The sequence below is a fragment of the Rhopalosiphum padi genome, chromosome 4 (genome assembly GCF_020882245.1).
Source record: "Rhopalosiphum padi isolate XX-2018 chromosome 4, ASM2088224v1, whole genome shotgun sequence".
NCBI lineage: Eukaryota > Metazoa > Arthropoda > Insecta > Hemiptera > Aphididae > Rhopalosiphum > Rhopalosiphum padi.
Window position 1 is genome coordinate 50,800,912 of NC_083600.1, and position 16,294 is coordinate 50,817,205.

The 16,294-nt window shown below is 26.0% G+C and overlaps 1 protein-coding gene across 6 annotated transcripts in view; it reads right to left on the reverse strand.

Annotated features, from left to right (window-relative positions):
• LOC132929105 (small conductance calcium-activated potassium channel protein) overlaps positions 1-16,294 on the reverse strand; it is a 244,790-nt gene that overhangs the window by 62,774 nt on the left and 165,722 nt on the right. For all 6 annotated transcript variants that reach the window (XM_060994211.1, XM_060994207.1, XM_060994208.1 and 3 more), the window contains 2 exons: positions 6,392-6,562; positions 3,349-3,546 (listed from right to left, as the gene is read on the reverse strand). In XM_060994211.1, coding sequence (XP_060850194.1) covers positions 3,349-3,546; positions 6,392-6,562 — 369 coding nt within the window. The remainder of the gene's footprint in view (positions 1-3,348; positions 3,547-6,391; positions 6,563-16,294) is intronic.

A 16,294-nucleotide genomic window follows, 5' to 3' on the forward strand; every position in this document is an offset into this window, starting at 1 on the left:
TAAAAAATTACACCAATATTATAACAGTCGTTCACAACTCATCATACTCTTCTTTCGTTTTCATATAATATTCCATAATAGTGCTACAATGACAATTTTTTTTGTTTCGTTACTCTACCCACTGTTGTCCTTTTATGATACCCATAGTGTAAGTTATAACTATAACTTGTATACACAAAACGGATATGTTAAACTATTTCATTTAGTTTAATTAAAATTAAATTAAAAAAGAAAAAAAAAATGACGACACGTATGCGCGATGCTTTATCTTGGGTTCGCTCGACGACTCTGATAAACTTAATTATCTCCCATAAACTATGAAAAAAGTAAAATAAATTAAAAATAACAATATTGATAAATATGCAAATTATTCAAATGAACAATAACATTTAAAAAAAAATCAACATCTAATCGGAAACACGTATAACTGCAAATAAATTCTACTTATATTATATGGATACAAATGAAACCGCCACAAAATCTGGCTGGACCACACAGTACACAAATAAACGTTATCCTTCCAGATCTCCTAACATAACATCTAATCCGATATCTTCTAGTACATACAAAATCCAAAAAAATAAAAGCTCGAGCTGCTTATCAAATGTAAACCTATTGTAAATATGCCAAATTATGACTATCTTACGGATAAGGAAGATGAAATCTTTAAACCTCCTCCTCTTATTTTTATTAAAGGTATTGACGATTTTTTCACCATATGAAGAAATTAGTGTTTAGCCCCTCCCAAACTTCGGTCTAGATTATTTACAATCATATGCCTTAAACGTAATTGTAAATGATATTCCTATCATTGGTGGCGATTTCAATGAAAAGCACCACTTCTGATTTTGCTGTGTAAACAATTATCGTGGTTTAGTTTAGTTTTGTGTCTCAAAAAAATCAGCTGATATATTTACATAAATTAAATTAAATTAAACGTGAATAGCGCTAGCGACAGAAATAAGCAGAATGCACTAAAAATCGCTTTATCCCAAAACCCAAATAAAAATAGTACTCTATAACTGTGTAAAAACTAGTGAAGTCGAAATATTGAGAATTTGATTTAAGTTATTAGAAAGAATATGAAAGTGGAAATAAATGGCATTCACAAATAAGTTTTTTTCTAACTTATTCTTAAAAGTTTACAGTGCCCAAAATTTAACGAAAACACTTTAAAAAACTATTTGAACTGTTCATATTTTATTCTGCGAACCGTATGCATCTATTATTCACGAAGTTCAACACATGGCGTTAAAATATATTTCTAGTTCTGTATTTTAAATGGTATGATTTGTTTAGTTAAAAATATATCTATAATAAATATAGATAATTTTATAGGTATATCATACTTTGTCGCTTTAAAATGACTAACTTAAAAATGTTTTTTTTTTAAATGTATTTTCCGATGTTCAATACTTATTAAACTATTTGTAATATTTTTTAATGAATTAAATTTTTTTTGTGTTTAAAACAATTTGAATAACATAGATTTCACCATTATTATGTTATCCGTTGTATTTGTTTAGTTCTAATTTAGTCTTTTATTTGATCCGAATTATCAACTACCATTCTGGCCCTCTTTATCCCTAAAATAAGTGTAGTAGTTTGTATTATATTACACGGTTTCCCATTCATCAATAGAAGCTGCAACTTGATTCGTTGTTATATTATTATATTAATAAAGGTCTACTACTGTGCTTTTGGGTTTTCATTGATTTTCCTAACGAGGTTTCGTGATTTATGGCTTCATAGTCGCATATAGGTATAATCTTTGTATCGTAATTTTTCAATACAATTGTCTTACATATTAATTATTTACAAAATATTCATATTTTTAGTTAACGAGTTATGCAACTTAATTTAACTTTTTTGTATTATATAAAATTATAAGAAAAGACCACTTTTTTTACTTTTTTCTTGAAAAGTTATTATAAATCATTATTTATTTCATACATAAATGTATTGTAAAAAGTATAGGTACTTTGTATTTAATTTTTATATTTTTAACTGGATATTTATTGTTGCTGTGGCCTGCGGGTGAGAATATTTATAAGTCAATTTTAAAGCACTATGTTTAACTAAAATAACTAGAACTAATATTATCAATATTATTATCATAGTTTAATTTTTACCAGATTTTTACGGGTTATATCTATTTCAGAACCCAGTAGAGACTCATAGTATAATATTATTTCACTGTAAATTTCTATAATAAATACATATTTTTGTTAACTTTTAAAATCATTAGTTACATTAATTATAATAAATCTTTCCATTTAGAAACTTGTAGATTTAAAAAATATTTATGTTTGTTAGGTGTCATATTTTATGCCTATTCATGAATAACTAGTTATGATTATAATTTAAAGAGAAAAGTATTTGGAACAACTATAAAACTAATATTTATAAAAACATATTTTATGTTATTGTTTTTTGTTTCTTTTAATTGTGTATTCAATATTCAATTGAAATACATATTTCTAGAAAAAACAATTTTTAATCAAAATATTATTTAGGCTTTCTAAAAATCAAGCTGTTATACTCGTACGCTAACTTGTAAAATAACAATAACGTTTCATTGATATTAGATGATTATTTGTATCATTGATTAATTATTATGTATACATAAATATTTTATAAGATAAAACTATATATATATTTATGTATTATAGTTGTGTTATATTCAACTAACAACTAAAATGATAACTTATAACTAAACAAACAATTTCGATAAACCGTTAATTGGATACATAGTAATTGGATATTATAATTTAAGTCTAATAACTCATCGTTAGTTTACAATTCTTAATACTTACTAGTAAGAATTTTAATTTATTGATTCATGACAATATACGATACTTTTTCATAGGTAATCCTTATAAAACGTATAATTAATTTTCAAAATTAAATAAATAACGACATTTGAATAGAAGTAAAGTTAAAAATTGTTTTACTTACTACAACTCTAAGTATTAAAATTGGTTATAAATGAATATATCATTGAAGCAATATAATAATTGCATTTTAAAATCATAAAAAATCGTTCATATATATATTTTTATTGGGAAATTTTGATATTATTATAGATATTTATTTCCAATATAATTCATATTGCATTCAATATTAATATTTATGTAAGTAACTGGGAAGGTAATTATTACAGTCAATAAAATAATAATACAAAACTTCATTTGGCTTATTATGTATTTAAAAAAAAATCATAATCAATGTTATATAATTTGTTCGTTAAAATATAGTATTTTATATTCTTAAGCTGCAAAAATATTATTAGTTGTTGATGGATGCGTACCGATTATATATATAAAAAATAGTATATTATAGACTTACTTTTGAGTACACTCCTGCACTGGCTAACTCATTCTCGATGACCATGATTATAATTCCAAACATTCCCATCACTAGAGCGTAATCACTGATTCGTTTTCGTTTTTCGAAAAGTGCTTTACGCCTACCCAGTCTGTATCCAACGTTTGGCTTGTGTTTACTGCCGGTTATATTACCACTGGAACCTACTAAGCTGGTACCCTGCAAAACAAAAACCATACTCACACAACTGAATAAATATATTTTTGTGAATATTTTAGTTTTATACTTCATAATTTATTATAATTTATTCAAGTTGTAAACTTTAGTATTTGATATAAAAAAATTCATCGGCTTTTGGATTTAGAAATGTTATTTTTATAATAGCCTACTTAAAAAATTCAATCAGATTAAATAGTATTTAGTTTGATAATATGATGCATACAGTACAAGTCATGTATTGTACGTTTATATCAAGACGAGTTATAGATGGCGTGATGATAAATATTTTTTATTTGTTCTGATTCGCATAATTAAATTATATTATACTGTATGAAATAAGGTTAATTTTGATATTTTTATATTAATGGGTGTACATAATTACATACTATATAAATATGTACAAATAATATAAACTTAATTAATTGTCATTAATGTAATTAATCGTACGAGTATAATATTGTATTAATTAATGATTTCTCGATTGATGTTTGATAAATATACTTTTGTCTTATCACAAACTATTTATCTTTTTTACATGCTAATAAAACACTTGGGATATCGTAAAAAAGATATTGTCGTCATTAAAATGGTTCATCTGTCCTAATCAGTGCTGGAGCTTTTTTTATCGATTTTATTCAAGGTTTCACTCGGTCTTCCAAACGATTTGTTGGAGCTTTAGTAAAACGTCTATAAACGGGAGTAGAGTTCAGCTGTATGGGTGCGCGCGTAGTTGTACGTACGGATGGAAGAGTAGTGGAAACCGGAGTAAAGCAGATTTTTCGACCTTAATCCAGTATACACACGCAGGATCTTAAGCAAATTGCGAGGAAATCGAGACGCAAAAAGAAAATCCTCAATATTCCGGCAGTGATTACCTACGAAGGGGTGGAAAAAAATTGAATCAGTTTAAAATGGAATAAGTAAAGATTTTTTTCCGTTCCGTTCGTGAAAGGTTACATTTTGCATTAAAACATTTTTTTTTTCACTGAACTTTAATGAAGTGCATAATATAGTGCATATATTATATTATGCTATGTTGTATCTCACGCTGTATATTTTAATTTAAGGATAAAATTATGAGTTATATAAACAGGTAGAATACAAATATTAATAATATGCGTAGGTAATATTTAATGGGTTATTTGAAATTACGGTTATATCATACGATTATTTTAAAAGCTCAACTAATTTTGGATTTGATTGTTCAGGATAAAATATATTTGCTAGGTTTAACATTTTTTTTTTCATAGATATAAGTCAAATAATTAAATACTTCGGGAAGTATAGTTAATTTAGTTAGAGAATGATATTGATAAAACTCGTTATACTTTTATGGAAAATTATTTCGTACATTCCTACAATGTAGATCAACACAATTAATTAATATATGTAAATATAAATACATTAGGTGAAGTTAAAATAAAACGTATTTGGATTTATTAACATTCAATCATTCGATAATTTTAAAAATATCAGAAATAATTATAGATGAAAGATATTATATAATATGTAGTTTGTATATTATTATAAGTATTTACTCATGAATTATTTATAAACGAACAAAAAAATATTGTAAGATTATAAATTCATAAAAAAAAAACAAATAATAATAATATATTTTCATTTTAATGTAGTATAAATAGGTACTGCGGTTATAGCATTTTAAAATAAAAAATAAAAAATGAGTAGGTATGCATTTCACGTTTTGAAATAGTCATAACAAAATGTACTAGAAATTGACAGTCAATTTGTATGGTAAAATTGATTATATGTATAACTTAAATAGTCAATTTCGAATAGAGAATATCACTGGCAATACTGTAAATCATTGTAATAGCATTAATATTTATGTATATGGTATATTGGTTTGGGTTATCGTATGACATGCAGTATAATCGATTGCTTAATGTTCACATATAAGTAGTGACTCCGGATGTATTTCAAAACTTAATATTATATACGTACTGTATGCGTTGTTGTCATTTGTAAACGACGAGGGGGGATAGAGAGAAACCGATAAATATTAAACTTTTATTCGGATTACATGACATCGAATGGTAATGCTATAACGCTTTAATCGAATGTATAAACAACATATTATTATTTCGTACTGTGCATTGGACACGCGTAGTTTTGTCTGAGTTTCAATAATTATTTAAGACTTAAACTGAAATTGTAGATGTTTTGGTTCGAATCCGAATCCGAAAACTATAATACTGTTGTGTTTCCTAAGTCGTCTTTCTCACATCCCACGCCGCACGGCCGCCGGCGACGGAGCCAGAAAGAATATAAAATCTTACACAACGCAGATGATGATTATTTGCGGTTTAATCATAGAATGTTGTCGGAATAACGTTTTCTGAACGGCCGAACGGACTACATTTGTCTTGCATTGTTTTCCTTTTCTTTTTCTTTTCTTTTTTTATACTTCCAAAAAGAACATTTATCATTTTTATGGTCAGATATTTTCGAGTCCATTAATATCGCACTAGTGTGGTGGAGGGAAATTAGGTTTTTAAATGTGTTAAGAAAAATAATAAAAAGAGGGCCACGCGGAGTTTGCGTTATTTTATACTCGCTGGTAGTTTTACGTATCAAACGTGCGCTCTCGTAATATATTCCCCGCACCGTAAATACGCAGATATTTTATTAGGGTATAATAATATTATCTGCTGCAGGAGAACTGAGATGTGGAACATATTACGTAGTCAAATTTCGAGACATGCGCGCGTCGTCCTACAGCTGGTGTACCTATACTGACCGGAGGGGGCAACCGTCAACACAATATTATAATATCTACGCTAATATAATTAGAAGGTTACAAGTATATAACATAGGTAGTTACCTTGCACACCAACCCGGTACGTTCTTCGGTGTAGCGGGGATAGTCGGAATGTATGCTAACCAATGCTATGCCGGCTTCCTCGCCCACTACGCCGCTATCGCCTCGGCCACCAGAACCGCTAACCTTCATCCCACTAGTGATCGACAATGTCGATGACGTATGCTTTCGCAGCTGTAACAGACAACACAATAATTAGACAAATCACGGTAATAATAATCATGTTATGAGTATACACGTTTGAATAGTTTTTTGTATTCAAACTGTATTCAAGTTTTAGATTATCATATCAACATTTTTCAATCGAAACGATTGAAAACAAAATCGAGACAATCATTGGACGATTGTAAATTTTGTACATTTATACGATATAATAATATTATCTCATGAAAAAAACCTACATATATATATATATAATATATAGTTATATTCCAATGTATAAAAACGTATAAGAATTTATGTCGGACCAAGTGATAATATTATCAATTTGATAATATTAGGCTATTCTGAAGCCCTTCTTAAAACTTCAGAAAAATGGTTTCGGTGTTCTATGATCGTTACACAAGCTATGTAGCCATATAAAAATATTGTTATTTGTTTGAATATTGCTGTAAAAGTCTAAAATGTTTTATACATATAGCTTTATAGGTGTATAACTATGGCATCAGTAGTATACCAAACTTATGTGGGATTCTATTTAAGCCTTTCATAAAACAAATTATCATCTCTAAAAAGCAAAAGCCTGGCTTCACTACTTAGTATGCACATTTAAGACTAATATAACTGTAGTATAGATACCGAATTCCAATTGTATTTCGAGTTTTTTTCTCCTATAAAGTTTGACGAAAATTTACAAAAAAAAAAAATATTTGGTCAACCAAAGTTCAAAAACACATACATTAGAATATTGTTTTATCGATTAAGCACATATGTAGGTCGAACAATCGGTTTGTTGTCAAAACTATTATTCGATAGGTTATTTATAATATTTAGCGTGGAATAGCCGGAAATCAATATGATATATGGCAAGCACGATACTACAAGTGGAAAGTTTTTATTATTATTTTTTAATGACACGCGACCAAGCTAAAAGGATTTTTTTCTCAACAATTATTAAGCATATATATATAACACAACTTAAATAAAAAAATAAATATAACAAGGATTCTATTATAATATGCGCAGATAAAGCTTTATGATAAAAAAAAAAAAAAAAAAAAAATGAAATATGCGAATCGATGATAATAAAAATTACTCTACTTTTTGATCAATACATACTATAATTTTTAATATATTAATTGCATGTATAGTACAGTTAGCGTAGCACCGAGAAAAAAAAACTAAATGACTTAATACGAATAAATACTTTTATGATTGCATATATACCGCTAAATTATACTGTTTACAATACGATTCTTCATTAATGTATTATACTTACACGTTTACGTTTTTTGGTAAAAGATTTAACGCATCGTGTTTTAAATGTATTAAAATGAAAATATTTTTATAAATAGAAAATGCTGATTAACAAATGAAATCATAATACTTATTATAATTTTCAAAACGTAAAAAAGATAGTTTTGGTATGGCTTAATGGAAAAGCCATCAAGTATATTATACACACTATACCAAGATTTATTCTTGGGCGTTAAGTGTTGGGCGTTACTCTAGGGTCCATCTTGTCAGTTTGATCATTAGTTTTTAAGAGGTCACTCTATAAGAAAAATACGAGATTTAGGCGTGTGCACTGAACAGCTATGTGAAAAATATATCATCGATTTTAAATGTAGTGGAATTAGCTGATTTTCATTAATAATAGCTCCAACATTATTACAGAAACTTTGTTCTACTCTATATCAGACTGTATACTTAGTTACAATTTCAATTTTCACAGTCAGAAAACTCCATTAGTTTTATAACCATCCACAAAGAAATACGTCCCATCAAAATGAAGAATTAGTAAATTAAAAAAATGTATATTTATATTAAGTATAGGTATTTAAAGTTAAATATTATCTAAGTTAATCATTTTTTCATCGTTATACGGTTATATTAAAGCCAACAAAATGTGTATTATATTGAAATAAACTCGGGAGTGGAAAAGAAAAATCAATAGAAACATGCTAAATTTGAAACTTGGGCTAAATAACAGAGCAATTATGGTATCTGGAGAACGTAATCTGAATATTGAAATATATTATTCAATGGCATCATTACGATAGGGTCTTTTGATAAGAAATTTTAATTTATAAATTAATTATTTTTAAAGAATACTTATTAATTTTTTTTATTTTAAACACTGTTAAAATACTCATTATAAAAATTAAGGTTAATACAATTTTAATTTTAATTTTCATAAGAATTATAATTACATAAGTATAATTTTGTATTATCTATAATATGCCTCATAACTGTAATGGTATATGTATTATGTCATATTAGGTTAATCTGTTGTGGTGAAAAAATAAACGTATTTATACTACCTACCTATATAGGTAGTTTTATTATATAACTGTGTACAATTAATTAAAAACTATTATAATTTTTGTAATAAGTAATATAGTATTGTAAACAGCAGTAAACATATTATACGATGTATAAGGTGTAAGTATGATAAGCAAGATGTGAATTAGAGTATTGAACTTGAGTCCAAGTGTGATCTTACTTTAAATTTCTAGTTAGTTTGATAAGTACTAACATTTTTGAGAAGTTTTCACATTAAACGTGTTCATAAAATACAGCGGGTGTACAAATAAATGACAAATTAAATAGTAGAAACCCAAAGTTTTCAGTTTCTTTAATCTCCTATATAAATTCTCTATTTTATTATGTTATACAATTTATACAATAATAGATAACAATATGTGCAAAATCGTGTTTGAAATTGATGTTATCTGTAACCTCATTAATCTATTGCGGATTTAACATATTATAGGTGGTAATTTAAAATTTAAACAAAAGTTCAAAATGATAATTTTCCAAAATTCACTGAAGTTTTTGAGAAATAAGTAAAAATGTAAATAAAAAATTGTGACTTTTTTTAATAAAAACTTGGGCAAACAAAATTTGGTTCGATATTACAGTTATTACATACGATCATTATAGACATTGCTTTTAGCTTTAAAATATTAATAAATCTATTAGCGATTTATATCAATATCTAATTGTAATTTATCTCCCATTTTTGGTATCAATACTAATATTTTAAAATTCAAGTTTATTTAATTGTATATTTTTGAATTTAGTTTAGTGTACAATTTTCCCTTTTTTCTTAAATTGTTTTTATTCATACCCCTTTTTATTTTTATTTTTAAAATAACTATGAATTTTCACTTTTGAACTCTCAATGTAGTAATACTAGACCCCAATTTAAAAAAAGAAAACTGAAGCATTTTAACTGCTCCTAAAACATCACTGCGAAACCAATTTTCATTTATCGCTCAGTTCAGAATCTAAAACAATTATTATGTAGCTAAAACTATTAATTACATTTAAATTGTACGTTAAACTTATAGCACCAATCCGTTAACTATAATAATATATAAGTAATAAATATAAATGATTTTAAAATATAAGCTAATTACTTATTATTTGGTTATTGGATTTTAATGGATATTTCAATTCTTTTCAGACAATGCAAAAACCTCTTTGGACACGAGTCAGTAGCGAATTACGGAGGTGGACCAAATAACCATACTTGCGGCGCCCTGAGCGCCAGTATGATTTATGATCGGTTTATGTAAATGTCCTTATCCCTTGTATTTTTCCACTAGTTTTGCTTTATTGAATAATGTTTGGCCTTCGTTTCTTTCTTTCGGATAATCGAATGATGGTGGTAAAAAATTGAAACCTTTGACCTAACGTAAAATAATATGTAATATGCTATTGTAATTTTAAAATTATTATAGTAAAAAAAAATCTTAACTCATGGACTTAACATATTTTTGTATTAGTTATTAATTATAATAATATTATCCAAACCTGATATTTGATTTATTATTGAGGAATAGAAAAATAACATTTGTTTTTTTTTTTTTTTTTTGTAATGCAGTACTTGGGTACTAATAATTATGATTCATTGCAAATTTATACAACATATAATAATAGCTGGTACCTAATATTTTTATAGATTTTCATATTATTTTATAATCAATTTAATGTAATTAAAAAATGATTTTATTGAATACATGCAATCTGTGGTAAAACGGTTGTAGCGTGGAAGTAGTTCAATAATAAAGTTGTGCAGTGTGTACGTTTAGTTTTGCTAACTCCTCTCCCCCGGATTACACGAGTTTGGTATTATTGTTATCATTTTATATCACAAAAATTAGCAATATAAAAATAATACTGTAAATATTTTGTAATTGTAATAACAATGGAATTAAATGCTAATAATATAATGTATGGTTTTCATCGTCAGTTCGTTTATCATTATCAAATTGTCATTGCCGCCGCGTCCATCATATTACTATACGAACACTATTCTTTTGATATATTAATATAATATAATATGCTATTAGTGTATAACTACAATTTAAACTGTAGAATATAATATCATAAAGTATATTAGATTATAATATGTTATACCAGATATGGGCAAATGACTCAATTAGTTATAACTGGTTACAAGTTACACTAAAATTGTGTATCTTGTTACAAGATACAAGATACTTTGGACATTTGTAACTGGTTATAAGTCACTTGAGAATATTATTAATATATTTTTCTTCAAGAAAATAACGTTTCTGTTAATATTTGTTTCTGTAGTTATTATTTTGTTTTGTTTTTAAATTTATTTAAGAGTTTGTGACAAAAAATATATTACTTATTACGTTTTAACTTTTTTTAACCTTTATTTTTTAAATATACAATATATAAATACTTTTTTTCGGAGAATATGTGGTGAATAATTTTAAAATATAGACATGAGCATAATTGATGGGGAAAAAATCTTCCATTGTTGAATTTTTAGCTTTTGATTTAAGCTATAACTCAAAATTAAAAAAGTTAATATTGATATTTATTAATATGCATGGCTTATCGTACCACATCAAATACATATAACTGATTACCACCCCACTTTAAGTATTTCAAATAACTTAAGATACCTGAATATAATATAACATACAAAATGATAATATAAAATTAGTCTTAGCAATTTAATGGTTTATATAACTATATATGACATACAAATATGTAAGTTCTTATAGTATAAACAATTCAACTGCAATTATTGAATAATAAATATACTCAATATATTTTATTTTCAAAAAAAAATTAATTTTACAACTTACTAAAACATGAAAAAATTATTTGATATAAAAATCTTTAGTCAACATTCGTATTATCTAATATAATCGATAAAATAGCCAATGTTTCCTAATAAATATACTTAAATTGTGTTTTACATGTATTTTTCAATATAAAATAATACTTATTATTGTATATCTTATTGATTAATAAACAGTTATATTATATCTATTATTAAATAAAATAAAATAGAAGATATTCAATGATAAGGTTTAATAGTCATTAATATTATGGAAATTAAATTAAATTAATTAAATTATATATAATACAGATGAAGTATATACAATTTTTTGTGTTAACTTTATTTAACTTTGATACTAATTTAATATATTTATATATTAGTTAAAAAAAATATATATATATATATAGGTAACCGTAAATAATGAGAATATGAGGGTGCATGTATTTATATGTCATAGACGTCACACGGCTACTGGGAGATAATTCTCTAAATATTATGACAAGGGGTAATTTTAGTATTTTGCAGAATAATAATATTATCTTATATTTTTCATATAAATAAATTGGTTTTCTAATGTATAGTCTATTATTCATCATCATCATATTATTTTCTTGTTGTATTGAGAATACAGATTATAAGTTTTCTAAATAAAAAATAAGATTTATTGAGTTTATTAAAAATTAATCTGTATTAATGTTTAATTAAAAAGCAAATAATAAGTTTTAATAAGCTTACTTGGGTATTTACCATCAAATGTTAACAATAATGCTCTTTTAGAATATATCAAACCTTTTAATTAAAAGAGAATGGCTTAACCATACCTAATGTTTATGATTATGTGAACCATAGATCTAATAAATTACTTTATAATCTATAGTGTTAGTTAGTGAATAAAATAATTTTAACCGCATTAGTATTTGTATAGCTTGTAAAAATAATATTTTCCACCGACGTCTAAATTTGTTTGAAATTTCACCATTCATATACTGAAATAATGTTATCAAGGAACAATTGTATACACAAACCACAATGTATTTGTCTTCTCGTGATATTTTGTTGAACCCTGAGTGAGAATTGTAGTATGTTTTTATTTTTCTTCTCACAAAAGAAAACGATTTGTAAGTGTTTAGTAGGATTTCTAAAGGTCCGGTAAGTGGAGCGGAGATATCAAAATCCGGTTATGGGAAGTTGGTATTGTCGGGATGAGAAAAAAGATCGTTCGGCATACAAGATATAATAGAGGGGTTTCAGACTTTATCTTATTGGTCAATTGTACTCGACTCTGATATTAAATATTATTTTCCGTCTATTTACATTATTTCCAGCTGATATTTGTTTTATTTTGAATTAAATTATCTGAAATCTTCCAGTTATTCCACTCGCATCATTCATCATACCCGAGTCACCGAATTGCAAAATATAGAGAATTACTCTATTTTAGTATATGGACATTTTAAGCCATTTTCCTTATTCCTGATCTATGCACGGATTTTATATACAATTTTTTTATGTAGTTGTACGGAAAATTATTTACTCGTAAAACGTGTAAATTAAAACGTGTAAATTAAAACGTGTAAGCGTGTATGTGTGTGTGTGAATGTTTATATGGAATGTATAAAATATTTCATATAAATAATGCAATGAGTTAAAATATAGATATCATTTTTTCGTATAGGCTTATTTCACGGTGTTATAGGTAAAACGTTGTGTCGAGGGTTGAGGAGGAGACGAAATCCATTATTTTGACGGACTAGGAAACTAGTATAATATAGGACTAGGAGGATGGGCAGCGGAATTGTATGGCTATGAAAACAGGGTCGGCACATTGTGCGCCGTTGCGGAATGAGATAAATTCGATGGTATGAGATGAAGACAAAAAAAAAACCGAGGAAATATAATGCTCAGAGAACAACAGCAAATAGACTGGAGAGTTTAAATAACACGGAAAACAAGCTAACAAATATGCTGTCATGACTGCTAACTAAGAAATGGTTGGGAAAGCATGAATGCCTTAAAATGAATTTGCTACAGCCTATAGTAATGGTTCGTCGTTTAGGATCAAATCTAAACAAAACCAGTCAAAACGCATCGTTTAACACGACTGTTTAATCAATGTTTAAAAATTATTTTGAACAAAATATGATGAATAGCTTACGATCAAAAGATGATCGTCAATGTTTCATTTTTATTATAATTATATTTATAAATTTTATAAGACGGTGAAAAAGTGAATGTCAGATGAAATAATCTTTGAAGCTAAAAATAATAAACTTATCTTACACGCCCATTAGATGGCCTAAAACCTTTCAAACGCTTATTCAACATTGGAAAAATGTTAATTCAAAAAAAAAATCTTATTGACATAAAAATGTTTTCATTTGAAAACTGTAGTATAAAAATATTATTATACATAAGTGATTTAATTTCCACAAAAGTTTTGATTATACATTTTATCGTTTTAATAAATAATAACCATGTTCAGTTTTAATATGATTACACAATAAAATATAAATAAACGACAAAGTGTAGGTATTAATTGTACACAATAAATACAAATGGATGGATTTTATATTAAAAGTTACAATTTGGCAGATGCTTTTTCGAGATTTGATTAGCTTTTTTATTGGAACTATTCCAAAATGTGTGTAACAAGAACTTTGAGCCAACAATGAAAGTTTATTATTGCCGTTTAGTTATACCAAGTAAAATATTTTTACCCAATGATATTTAGTTTCGTTGGATTATCCATGCATAAATTGTAATTAAGATGCACGACGTTTGTACGTGTTTAGGCTGTTTTTATATGAGGAGAATTTTTTTCACATTATTTTCATATAAAAACGTATAAAAAAATACGTACCTACATTAATTAAAATTTGCATTTTATCACATTTATCATTGTATATTCTGAGCAAAGATTTAGTAAAATTGTTATATTATTAATCTGTGAATATTTTTTATATTTTTTTAAAGCAAATATATTAGGTACTTATACAATTAAATGTATCAAATGTACAATACATGGAGTATGGACGAATTTAGCGCCGATATTTGGATTCACTCAATGTTTTCTTAATTTAATTGTAATTAAAAACATCCGATCAAGAGAGAAAATTTAAAAAAAAATTACAGCTACTGTGATTTTTACCGAGTGAAGCTCACATTTGTTTTTACATGTCATTCAGTATCATTGCATTTAAGTTGCTATCACAAAACAACACTATCTTGTGCTCACGTTAGTAAAGTTATGTATATGTCTGACATTCAGTTTCATTATCCTAACAGGCTATTATTTTTTTTTTCACGGACAAATATTATTATTGTGATTTTACCTGCAAATTACTATATACCGTACGCTAGGTATTCTTTATTTATAAAGTGGCTGGAATTAAAAATGTTTTTAAAAAAACTTCATTCATTAATTATTCCTCAGCACGTGTGATTACGTAAAAGTCACACAGCGAGATATTTTTTTTAAATTTAAAATTATGTTTTTTTTTAGATAAATTATTAATTTACCTTTTTAACGTAGTATTGTATATTACGATACATATTAATTTTAATTGTATTTTGAAATATAAAAGCTTATTATAATATATAAATACAAGAAATAAGCTACTTATATTAATCTAATTAAATTCGTTGGATTGAAAAAGCTGAATACATTGAAAATTAGATATTTTTAATTGCCTTTATATACAAGAAGGAATAACAATATTAAAGTCATTAACCTATTTATTCCTTACGTCATGCATATTTTTACGTTCCTAGCAATAACTTTATTAATATTAATATAAAATGTATCTTTATACATTCCCTTTAGTAGTATTAAGGACTACAGTTAAGTTTTAAACAAAGTAAACCACTATTTTATGCTGTTGAATTAATAATACTTGAATTATAAGTGTTCTTAAGATTAAAAAACCAGTAACAGCCTAATGTTACTAATATTGGAAATTATATTTTTAACTCTGAACAGTTGCAATTTTGAAAAAAATCCAATATTTTTACAAAAAGAAACTTTTTTTATTCAAATGATTTTAATTGTTTTGTTGTAATTTAAAAATATAATAATTTCAGATATTTGCAATTTTAGCTCGGTGTTTATTATTATTTTTTCTTCGTGATGAAATTAAAAACAAAAATAAAACTCATTTTACGCTATTTATACAAATCTACCGCGAACTTATTCACATCATTCTAATATTCCGTAGCACCTAATACATTTTAAATTACTTTTGATGTTTTTGTTAAAAATGTGTTTAATTGTCAACATTAAGGAAATAAGAACTAATAATAATAAAAATACGATAAAACAATAATTATATTTTTAAAATTATGCCGATTTACGTATATTATGTTTAGTACATTTAGATATTTCAGGTATTAAAACAAGTAAGTAAGTAATTACTTGTAAGTTTTTATTAGCATTAGTCTTGTTAGTTAATTCGATATGCCGGAAAATCATGAATTCAGAAACGATTGCATTCACAACCGTTTATAAAATATGTAATAAGTGAGATCTAATGGTATACCCAGCCGGTAATATCGCCTTAATGTCTTAGTAAATCGCGTGTGAAATATGTATTATTTATATTATAAGCCGCCTCCGGTCACAGTTATAATAACTATAT